Source organism: Pteronotus mesoamericanus, unplaced genomic scaffold, assembly GCF_021234165.1.
Source record: "Pteronotus mesoamericanus isolate MK-2021 breed Mesoamerican mustached bat unplaced genomic scaffold, CSHL_Meso_final scaffold_705, whole genome shotgun sequence".
Taxonomy (NCBI): domain Eukaryota; kingdom Metazoa; phylum Chordata; class Mammalia; order Chiroptera; family Mormoopidae; genus Pteronotus; species Pteronotus mesoamericanus.
In genome coordinates this window covers 16,487,855-16,499,842 of record NW_026555326.1, presented here as the reverse complement: position 1 = coordinate 16,499,842, position 11,988 = coordinate 16,487,855, and the positions used below count along the sequence as shown (strand labels likewise).

The following is an 11,988-nucleotide window of genomic DNA, read 5'->3' as shown; positions in this document are numbered from 1 at the left end:
CTGAGCCCCTGCCAGGCACAGGCGCGAAGTGAGGCACTGAGCTCACAGCAATGAAAAGAGAGGCCCCCTGGTCTTGGGATACACAACTGTGGGCCAGGAGCTGAGTGCACAGGATGCCCCATCAGTTCCCCCCTCCACCCTGGCTCCTATCATGGGTGCAGTGCAGACACGAGGAAAAGAGGTCAATTTTACTCCATGAAAGTGATCAAAAATGGCTTTCTAGAGGAAGCTATTCTTAAACTGAGTCTCAAAAGTTAAGCGGTGTTCTCTAGGAAGGCAGCGGACCGGGGATACTCCAGGAAGAGGGAATAGTAAGAGCAAAGGCACAGAAGAGTGAAAGAGCACAGTGATCTTGGAAAATAGCAAGGGGTTGAGTGGGACAGGAATTTACGTAAGGGGAAGGGGGCAGGGGACAGGGGCAGGGACAGAGGCAGGTCACGAAATGTTTCATAAGCCCTGCTGTGGTGTTTGAACTTTATCTTATAGACAACAGGGAGCCTTAACAGAGTTTGAACTAGAGAATGACATAAAGTTTTGGTATTTTGTTTTGTTTTTTTAGAAAGATGACCCTGGTGGCAGTAAGAGGTCAGCAAGACTAAGGGTGGGGGCTCTTGTTAGGAGATCCCTGCAGGGCTCCAAACTAGAGAGTAAGGACCTGGTGGGGCCCAGAGCCATGAAGATGAAAGATACAGAAAGTGTTACAAACAATAGAGTGCAGGACTTCACCACTACTTGTAGACAGTGGATCTGTGAAGGGGAGCCTTCAAGAGTGACTCCCAGTTTCTGGCCTGGTGGTTCCAGGTGGCATATTGGGAATATAAAGGAGCAGGTTTGAGGTGAGCGGAAGTAATGAGTTCAGTTTCACATGCATTGAGCTTGAAGTGTCCATGGACCTTTCATCACGTGACGAGCACCAGCAGGAACCTGGAAATTGTGATTTGGAGCTCAACATCGTTAAGTGACTAATTTCATTTGTAAGTCATCAGTATGAAAACTGACATGGAACTCCTGGGAGTGGATTATGCAGAGTGAAAGTGAGGAGGACGAGAGGGGAGAGACAGTGAGAAGAGGAGAGAGGAAGGAAGGACGGTGAAAGGGTCAGAGATAGAACCACTGGTCACACTAAGGCTTAAGGTTGGGGCAGAGGACCAAAGACCCACTAAGGAAACCAAAACAGAACAGGAGTGACAGTCCTTACAAGGGTGAGCTCAGCCGTGTCAAATGCTAAGAGAAGGCAAGCAGATGAAAGGTAAAAAGAGGCCTTGGGATTCAGCCATGAAGAAGGTGGTAGTATCCTTTGCTAGGAAGTAGAAGCAAAATCGAGATTACAGTGGATTAAAAAAATGAGTGGGAATGACAAAGGGAAACTAGATTATTCTTTCTAGGAATTTTGTTGTTGAAATGTTATTTAAAGGAAAAGGTTTGGGTATATTTATAAATTGCTTTGGGAGGAGCCAGTGGAGAGAGGCTGAAACTCTAGGGGAGAGAGAGGTGTCGTCCAACAGAACAGCCATCTGGTCTTAGAGATGGAGCAAGAGCACTTTGGAGACAGGAGTCTCATGGGAGAGCATGAGCATGATTCTAAGGCAAAAAGGAAGGAGTGGGCAGGGGAGGGGGGCAGAACAGTTTGGGAAGTTGAGGGGATTCATCCAAGAGTGCCTGGACTTCCTCAGTGAAATAGGAGGCAAGACCATCAAAGAGGGGAAAGTTATAGACGAAGGACAATGAATTGAGTAAGTCACTGTGAGGATCAGGAAAGCAAATTGACAAAGCGCATGTGGGCGAGCACGCTGAAGGCTCAGCTGCTGGTGGAAAACGGGTACCGGGGTGGCATCAGGCTAGGGCAAAAGGAAGGCGTGAGCCAGCTGGCGAGAGGGGCATGGTGAATAAGTCCGTGAAAACAGTGGTGCCTGTGGAGGACAGGGGTGGGAAACAGCATCTTCCCCAAGGACAGACAGGATTCCATCAAAGCCAGTAGGTAGAGGTGATATCCAGGAAGATGTCAAGGCCTAGAGTAGTTTTACCAGAGATTGGAAGGTGGGAAGTAGGGAGAAGTCGAGATATCTCTCCTCTTTGCTTTTGGAGGCAACTCAGGTAGTGGCTGTGTCTCCATGGTTACAGATCCTGCTAATCAGCCCTCACTATTCTATTTGTTTTTTTGTGTGTTTTTTTTTTTTTTTTAGCTCTTCTAACACCTCTGTAACAAGTTCCCTGTGTTAAACTCCCTCTGTCGAGCCCCCTGGCAAGTGCTAAATTCCTGATTGGACCCTGACTAATACAGCCAGGCTGCGCACTATCTCTGGCCGGTTCTCAATCCCATTGCTGTACAGCCCAGGGGGTGAGCACTCTCGTATGCACCCTTAATTTAATTAAGTTAATATCCACCAAGAGAAAGAACTGAAAGGAAAGAGGGAGCAGGAAAGTAAACTGTCAGAGATCGAGCACAGTCTTGGCTAAATCCAAATCTCTGCCCATTTCCCCCTGTACGCTTGTGCAGCTGAACCCAGCTGGAGAAAAACACTACCACGCTGTCCAGCCTCACTTTAAAGTCATGATCACCATCCTCAAGTGGGACTGAGATACTGGCCAGCAGGCATCCTGCAGTTCCCTACACCACTCACATCCTGCTCTACTAGGTGGTTGTTTTATTCCTGGTCCTCTCTCCTCAAACCCCTAGCACCACCTTCTCTCCGCTGATGACCTTGCTTCCGGTTTCACTGAGAAATTAGAAGCATCCAGAGAAAACATGCTTCCATCACTGTATCTCTCTACCTACAATCTCCACCCATTTATTCTACCTTCTCTCTTGTAACTGTCGGTGAACTGTTCACACAGCAGGCAAGATCTGTGTCTTATGCGTGACACATATTTCTTCTTTCCTGCTCAGGAATAGTGCTCCCAAAATTCTCCTTTCTCTCTTCTGCATTATCAGCTTCTCCCTTTTGATTTGGTCTTTCCCATCTGCATAACAAACATACCATTATTTCTGTCATTCAAAAAATTCTCCCTTGACTGTACTTCCCCCTCTGGTCACTACCCTAATTCTCTCTTCTCTTTCAGCAGACTCTTCAAGAGAGTGGTCGTTGCTCTCTCCCTTGCTCATACTCTTGCTCAGGGCCACTCTTGCTCAGGAGCAGGGTCGTTGGTCTCTCCCTTGCTCATACCTGCCTTTTGCCTCTACCACTCCACCGAAACTGCTCCTGTCAAAGTCACCAATGACTTTACATTGCTAAATCCTATGGTCAGTTCTCAGGCCTCATCTTACCAGACTTGCCACAGCATCTCACACAGCTGGTTCCTCATCCTCTCCACCTCTAAATGTTGGAGCACCCAGGGTTCAGCCTGGATCCTTTCTCTTTGCTACCTATACTTCAAGTTTCATGGCTTTAAATTCCATCTACATTTCTCTTTGTACCCACATTTATACTTCCAGTCTGGATCTTTCCTCTGAGCTCCAGATTTGTATATCCAACTGTATACTCAACATCTCTAGTTAGATGTCTAACAGGCATCTCAAATTTAATAAATCCAAAACTGAGCTCTTAATACTTCCCCATATCAGTAAATGGCGACTCCATGCTTCCAGTTGCTCAGGCCAAAATCCTTGGATCATTCTTTCTCTTTAGATAGGGATAAGGAAATCCTATTGACTTAATCTTTAGACTCTATCCAGAAACTAACTACTACAACCCTATCTATGCCCCAGTCATCTCATGCAAATAAGATTTCAAAAGTCTATCTGATCTCCTTACTTACCTCCTTCTCCCCCTTCATTCTATTCTCAACACAGCCACCAGAGCAATGCTTCTAACACACATCGTCACTTCACACCTCAGCTCACCGCAGATAAAAGCTGAAATTGTTACAGTGGTTACAAGCTCCAACAGAGTCTGACCTCTTCTTCCCCTCACTCATTCTATTCCACCTACGCTGGCCTCTTTGCCTCCTCCAACACTCCAGGCCTGCTTCTGCCTCAGGGCCTTTGCATTTGCAACTTTTCTGCATAGGATGCTTTACCCTCAATTCTCCTCCTTGCTTCCTTCTTTTCACTACTGAAACGTTGTATTCACAAGATGGCCGCCCTGACCACTCTATTGAAAACTGTGTACTCTCCTGACCCTATGAGGCTTCTCTACTTTAATTTTCTCAGCAACACTGATTTCTCCCCAATAAATGATTTTTGTCTGTTGTCTTTCTTTCCCCCATGAAAGTATAAACTCACCTGGCCATGAGATTTATCTGTTTTCTCACTGCCATGTCTCCAGAGTCCAGCATAGTGCCTGGCATGTAGAAGGTAGTAAAGACCTATGGATGAATGAATGGATGAATGATCGCACAGAAGTAAACTCCCCTGAATCCTACCCTACCTCTAGATTTATTATAGAAGTCAAAAACGTCCTTATTGTCAGGTCAGACTGAGTTGGGGTTTCTGTGTTCTTGTACTTAACCGGAAGTCAGCCTAACTGATGCCCGTGTGATCTCATGCAATCCTCATGCCAGCTCTGAGAGTCAGGTATATTTTCTCCATTTTCCAGGTGGGTGAGGTGGATCCCAGAGAGATGAAGTTACCTACCAGAGGTCACATAGCACAGCTAGTTTGTCACAGAGCCCAGGTGCTCAGCCTGTCTGACTAATGCCAAAGCCATCAGTTCTTGGCTGCAGCACTGCACAAAGACCGCCAGCCCCCAACATGACACCAGGGCCAAGCTGAGACAGTAGCCACAGGAATGGAGGGCCTGGAGGGTCACCATGAATCTCCACAAAAGCAATACTTGCTCCCTCAAAACCCTCAAGTATCACAAGTCAAAATAATGATCTTATTTATTTCCTGCATTTCACAATCTTTGTTGTTTGCACATTTACTGTCTCTTCCCGTAGACTCTTCTCCATTCTATCTATCCCCAGCACCTAGCACAATGAATGGAGGAAAGGAGTGGTTCAAGTACAAATCTACTTAATATCATTAATTCAGTCAACAAATCCTAACTGAACACTGCCTTGTTCTAAGCACTGTCCTCGTGATGCTTACAGTCTAGTAAGATATTAAATAATCACATACATAAATCACAGGAAAAAATGTGATCGATGCCATAAAGGGACAGTATGGGGTGCTGTGAAACTATGACAGCAGCTCCTAATTTAGATGGCAGGGAGTCAGAGAGGGCCTCCAGGTCTAAAGGACAAAGGGGTAGGGGTCTGAGAAGAGGAGAGAGCCTATGCAAGGGTCCTAAAGAGGAAATGAGCTTGAAGCCTTTGAGAGACTACAGGACGGTGGGTATGCCTGGCCCGCAGTGGATGGTCTGTCTCATTGTCAGCAGTGGCCTGCACTTCCTAGGCTCTGCCTTTGGGGAGGGGAGGGGAAAGAAGGGGGGACATCTTCCATGTTTACAGTTTAACGTCCTCGTGCTAAAAGAAGCGGAGGGCGCATGTTGTAGACAAGCTTTACCCAGACTACTGACAGAACCAGCTCTTTCTTTAGTGTCTCTATGTCCAGAAATCATCAGCCTGGTCACTTTTCCTTAGGCCAGTGTAATTCAGAGAACTAGCCGCTGCAAGTCACTCTGTCTGCAAGCTATTGAGATGGCTCCAGAACTGGACAATGGGGGCCAAGGTGGGATTCCAGCAAGGAGAGTTTTGCAGAAGATGTGATTTGTGTGGCCATGGCTGTGGGCTTCACCTAGGAGGGCTGGGTGGGGCCAGCGCAGCAGAGAGAGTTGGAGGCCACTGCACATTGATGGCCACCTCCCTCTTCACTGAAGCCCTCTTTCCAGCTCCCGAGGAGGCCGGGCCCAGCAGAGGAGGCGGGAGCACAGGGCTGGCATGCTGCTAGAAACCTGGCTAGAAACCTGGCTGGAGGAAGGAGTTAAGAAGGCCGGGCTGATGGCCACAGAGACAGAGCGGTGTTTATCCAGGAAAAGAGGTCGTACGTAGGCAGCGGAGGCCCCTGCCAGCTCCTCCCAGAAAGACTGGCCTAGGGGAGCAGGCTAGAGAGGAAGCTGCTCCCTCGTGCTCTGAACGCCTCCGGACCACAGGCCAAGACCCAGCGGCGGCCCAAAGGTGAGGCCTGCACTCTGGGAGCCCGACCGAGCCCGCGTGGACTCAGACTCCCGGGCAGACTGCCGGCACAGCGGGCACGCAGGGGTGCGGCGCGGGGTGGGGGGAGGGGGGCGGTGAGGCGAGCTCAAGGTAGCAGTAGCCTCTCGGAGCCCGTTGGGGGTGGCAGAGAATCAATGCTGCCTTTGTGCTCGGTGGTTTTCTAGGGAGAAAGGAGTGGAGAGTGGGAGGGTCGGCCTGGCTGCCGGTCCAGCCCCGCAGACTCTGGTTGCCGTGGGGCTAAGAGGCCGGCAGCGGCACCTTCAGGGCTCAGGGCAGGTAGGATTGTGTCCCTGGAGGGTGTGTCTCCTTGGATGGGCCCTGGATGCCCTGGGTGCACAGCAACTAAGGCAGCAACAGGGGAGCAACTAAGTGTGCAGCGAGTCTCCTCCTGGCCTGGAGCGACTCGGGAAGGCGAGGGAGGAGGAGGAGGAGGCAGATTGGGGGGTGGGGGGGGGGGTGCTGCGGCTGAAGGATGGCTCAGCCTGGAGAAGCTGGCGGAGGGACAGGGAATACCAGCCAGGGCCAGGGGAGCAGGGGAGACAGGGGGAAGGGTCCAAGGGGCTCCAGAGTAGACCTTGGAGGAAACCCCGAATCTAAGGAATGGGCGGGGGAGAGGTGGGTGAGCCGACCAAGGGCCTCCGTATCTCTTCAGGGTGAATGTGTATATGAACGGGGTTCAGGACCTGGGTCCCTGTTTGTGACGACATACTTTTGATAAGCAGGTGTTACTCTAGTCTCCTAACTGGAATCTAGAACTCTAGCGAGTGTGTTGGGCTTTCTAACCCTAAAGTGGGTGACATCTTTAGTACCAGTGACAGAGTGTGTACTCCGAAGTCCCGAGGCCTGCATCTGAAAATGTGTCTAGACCCCGGCTCCCTCCATTTCTCCCCGAGCCCCCAGACTTGGCCGCCCTTGGATTTTCCTGTTCAAATAGGAGCCCGTGCGCCCCGTGGGCCCCGGGAGAGGTCGTGGCGGCGGACGGCCAGCTGCACTTTCCAGCATCATCCACCCACCCACCTCGGACTCCTCTCCTCGCCCAGCCAACTCCCCTGACCTCCACTGAGATCCTGCATTGGGAACCTTCCGGCCTCTCGGAGTTCGCACTTTCATCACCACCATCCACCGCATGTGGCTGTTGGAGAAAGCTGGCTACAGGGTGGGGACCGCGGAGTCCGGGGCCCGGTGGGCGCCCTGCAGCCTGTTCCGTAAACGCCGCGTCCCGGGCCCGACCGCACGCCCTTGCCCCAACGTCCTCACCCCCGATCGCATCCCGCAATTCTTCATCCCACCTCGGCTCCCGGACTCCGGCGGCGCCGAACCCCAACCTGGGCGCGAGGCGGGCGGGCGCGGCCTCCGGGTGGCCTGCTCGCTGCCTCACCTGGCAGGGCGCGAAGGCTGGGCCTTCCTGCCGGAAAGCCCGCACACGCGCCGGCGCGAGTCCCTGTTCCACTCGCCGCAGCCCGCCTCCGCTGAGAGCCTTCTCCCGGCGCGGGACCGGCTGCACGTCTCCGCCCCGGACCTGCGCCTCTGCTGGGCCCCCGACAGCGACACGGCCTCGTCGGCGGAATCGTCGCCCTTCGGCTCTCCGCGGCCTGGCCCCGGCCAGGCCCGGCTGCCCAGGCCTCACTCGCTGTCCCCGGAGGAGGCGAGCTCGGCCGACACCAGCCCGTACACGCCGCGCCGCGCGGAACCACCCCCGCCGCCGCTCTTCCACCTGGACTTCTTGTGCTGCCAGCTGCGGCCGACCAAGGAGAGCGTGCTGCGCCTCGGGCCCCGCGGCGGGCAGCTGCGGCTCTCCGCCGAGTACCAGGCCGGGCCCGGTCAACTGCGGCTGCGCCTTGTCAGCGCCGAGGGTCTGCCCCGCTCGCGGGCCGGCCCCGGGAGCGGCGGCGGCTGCTTCGTGGTGCTAGGGCTGCGGCCGCGCGTCCGGCCGCGGGGCCAGCGGAGCCGCGTGGTCAGATGCAGCACCAACCCCATCTTCAACGAGGACTTCTTCTTCGACGGGCTCGGCCCGCCAGACCTGGCCGCCCGCAGTCTGAGGGCCAAGGTGCTGGAAAGGGGCGCAGGGTTGCGCAGGGATGTGCTCCTGGGGGAGTGTGAGACGCCCCTTATTGCCCTGCTGCCCCCCTTGGGTGGGGGGCTAGGTCCAGGGGCCTCCCTGGCACCTGCGCATTTCAGCCTGTAGACCGAGACTGTCTCTTCCTCAGGCTCTGCAGTTCCCATTCCTTACATCTGCCTGGCACATATTTATATTTTGCTAATATAGTTCTGTTTGTCTCTAGTGAGATGTCTCCACTTTTTGCTCCCTACAAACTCTCAAGTCTGCATCCCATTCTCCTCCCTCTGCCTGTGGCCATACAGGTATGGAAGGAGCTCATTCAGATGGCCTGAATAGGCATCCGAATAACCAGACATCAGAAACCCTGAGGTAGCTTGTTAAACATGCAGAGTCCTGGGCTCCATTCCCCAAGAGACCCTGACACTACTTTCAGTAGATCTCAGCTGGAGAGGACCTAGAGCCCTGTCCAACAAGGCCCCCACCCTTTCAGGAGGCCCTCGGATCACTGAGTCACTCCAGAAAAAGTTCTGTGACTAAAACCAACCTAAGCCACTTTCCCAGGAGGGCTCCCCAGGGCCACACAGGGGACATCAATGCCCTCTCAGCCATCCACCTCCCTACACAAGCCACATCTGTCCTGAAGAAAGATGAAACTGTCTGTGTCTTGGGAGCGCCTTTAGGTGTCCTGTCTCTTTTCTGTCCCTGCCACACCTGTGCCACCTTGGGGAACAAAGCCAGAGCCAGAGCAGCACTTGGGTGCTGAATGACCAAGATATGACGGCCCAGGAACTGAGATCTTGGGAGCGGAGGGGATCCTATGGGAGTGCAAGAGCTGGGGGATGGCCAGAAAAGGGCGCCCCAGCCGAGGGTGTGCAAGATGGATGAACGAATGCAGGTCAGGTTGTGTTTACCTCCCACCTGGATGTCTCTGACGTCAGCAGTGACCTTCTGTCTTTCTACCTTCCTTGGATCTGGTTCCTCTTGGCTCAGTCCAGGCTTGGAGGAGGGTAGAAGGGAAGGAGGGAGGCACCGGGCCAACCCAGCTTCTTTGGCCCTCTCCCTTGGGCCCGTTCTCATTTTCCACAGGGCCCTGAATTTGGGCTGAGCCTGCTGGATCGTGATAAACCTCAGCGTGTGTAATGCCAATACAAGGTACACACCTCTCCATTCAAACAGCCCCGTAGTTCCTTCTACTTCCTGTGATTATGTTCTTGCACCCTAGCCCTAGGCCACTAGGCCACTAGGCCAGGGACAGGGCTTGCTCCAAGTGTCCACCAGGTGGTAGCATTGACCAACAAGATTATCACTAGGCAAAGAACTACTGCTTTAACAACTTGTCATTTATTCCTCCCAGCAACCGGCATGAGGGCTAAGTGCTACTGGGTTCAATGTGACCTTGGACTTAGCTAGTGAGGAGTAGAATTAGGATTCCAGCCCGGAGTCTGGAGTCTGACTCCAGAGTCTGTGCTCTTGGTCACTTTACTATACTATCCCTCAGTGCCAGCTGCTGCCTCCCCACCTGGTCACTCTGAAAGTGGTCCCCTCCTTCCAACCATTTCAGTCTATGAAGGCCACCCCTCAGTCTAACTCTATCTCTGGTACTTCCCTCTACTTCAGGCCCAAATCTTTCTGTAACAAGCATTTGAAAATAGCTGGAAAGAAATGTTGAAGTCATTTATCCTTTGTTCGTGCATTTCTCCAACAAATACTTAAGGAGGGCCTACAAAATAGCAGGCATGGGATACAGCAGTGATCCAATCAGATGTGGGGATCAGACAAGATACAAAATAAATAAGTTAGATGTAAAAGCAACGTGACTAGGTGATATGTTATAGAGAAAAATGAAGGGAAAAAAAGCATAGGAAAGGGGAGTCAGATAAAGAGATGAAGGGAAGATTATAGGAATAGGGGGGAGAAGGGACCAAGTACTTTGTGTCAGGTCCTGTATTTCACCTGTGTTACCCCAGCTAATTGCCACACACACTATGTGAGGTAGGTGTATACCCATTTTACTGAGGAGCTAAATCGGAGAGGGGCCGTAAACCTACCCAGGGATCAGCCTGGCTGCAGGGAAGATTGAGGACAGTAGCTCCACCCCAGACCCCACCCAACCCCTCACCCCCGCCACCCAGAGGAGGCTGTGAGGTAGAACTCCAGTCCGCCCCGTTAAGGAGCACTTCACTCAGTATTCACAGCTGTGAACTGCCCCCTGTGATGGGGGCCACAGTGTTCCTGGAGGAACTTCCTGGCTAGCTGACGCCACAGATAACGCCTGGGGCCGATAAGGTCCTTAGAACACCTCCTGTGCATAGAATGTGCTGGCCTCCAAGTACAAGCACTTTCACAAACATCAGTCAGACCCCTTTTGTAATTGAAGACTAGTAAGTGGTAAGTGGCAGGACACATTCTTATCCAAGCCTTTTGGCTCCCAAATTAGAGCTCCTGCTTTTCAACCCTTCTTGAGGTTCAGGGCCAGGAGACAGGGTCAAACTCCAGGTGTTCCCTCCACCCACAGTGGCCTTTGTGACAGGAAGGGGGAGGAGTGGAAGCTGTAGATCTATAGATGTTCATGGAGAGAGAGTTGTCCTTTTCTAATGGATGAGGGGGAAGAGGGTACTGCCCCCTCCTTGAGTCACTCCAGCAGGTTGAGGTCTCCCCAGGCATGGACCTCCCAGAGAGGACCCAAAGAAAGCTGGTCCCTAATCACAGGATGAGGCTTCCCAGAGGGGGTGGCCCTCCAAGGATGACACTGGGGCAATATGGCACGCAGGCTGTCCAGGACCCACATATGTTTCCCCTTCACAGCCCCAGGCCCTCCCTAGAAGGACAGGCTTGCACTGAACTCTAAGTGGTTTCTGTGGTTTAGGGGGTGGGGAGGAAGGGAAAGACAAGTTGGTGACTGCTCCCCAGTTCCAAGCCACCACCACCACCCTCCACCCCCTCCCGGCTGCCTGCCCCCTGCTTTGAGATGCCCCAGGCTGATAAAGGAACTTGGGCACGTGGGGGGTAAAATGATTCTCTCGATCCCTATCAGCCTCCTCCTTGCATAAGAATACAAAAATGTATTTGAAAAGGAAACACCCTGCTTTGAAAGGACTGATTCATGCAGAAAAGGGGCTGTGATTGGAGCAGAACAGAGGAAGGTTAGGCATGAGGGGGAACTTCCCAAAAGGATGACCAAGGTGCCTTCTTGCCCTGGGGAGAAAGAGCCTGAGTCATCCATGCTTAGGGAAGAAAAGGGGTAGACAGGAGAATATCTAAGAAGCATGTGACTCACCTAGGCCTAGAGGCTGGGACCCTGTCTTCCAACCCCCTGCCCCACCCCCTCACTTCCTCCCCATCCCACACAGTGGTACGAAGTGGCACAGCTGGGAGAGGCCGCCATACCTGTGGTATCTGGGGCAGGCAGGGCTCCCTTGGCACGGTGCCACAGCCCAGTGCCCATCCCCAGGCACCCTGCATGGTCTCACTCTGTGTCCATGACTGGGAGGTCAGGAAGGGCCTAGGACCCAGAGTCACAGAGGAAGAGGGGCTTAAAGAGGAAAAGAGAAAGAAGAGTTGGAGAGCACAGAAAACAGAAGAGCCATAGATGGGGAAAGGCTGCAGAGAGAGACAGAGAATACTGAGTGGAAGCAAATCCAGTCCCCAAAGGGAAGGGAGAGCAGGTCGGCATGGCCCAGCACCCTGTCCCCCTGCCTTCTGCTAGCTCTACTCCTCTGTCAGAGGGTGCTGGGTGGGGTGGTATTTTGGAGAGCTTTGCTTCTTATTTCAAGCCTGCCCAAGGACAGAGCCCCAAAACAGACCAACATCCTGTTCTGTGCAGAGAAGTGCGC

At 52.9% G+C, this 11,988-nt stretch overlaps 1 protein-coding gene across 1 annotated transcript; it reads left to right on the top strand.

The window, feature by feature from the left end:
* The first annotated feature begins 7,222 nt into the window (after window positions 1–7,222).
* C2CD4D (C2 calcium dependent domain containing 4D) lies at window positions 7,223–8,329 on the top strand. Its single transcript, XM_054563086.1, has one exon. The coding sequence runs from the start codon at window positions 7,223–7,225 to the stop codon at window positions 8,279–8,281; it is 1,059 nt and encodes a 352-aa protein (XP_054419061.1). The 3' UTR covers window positions 8,282–8,329.
* Window positions 8,330–11,988: the final 3,659 nt, after the last annotated feature.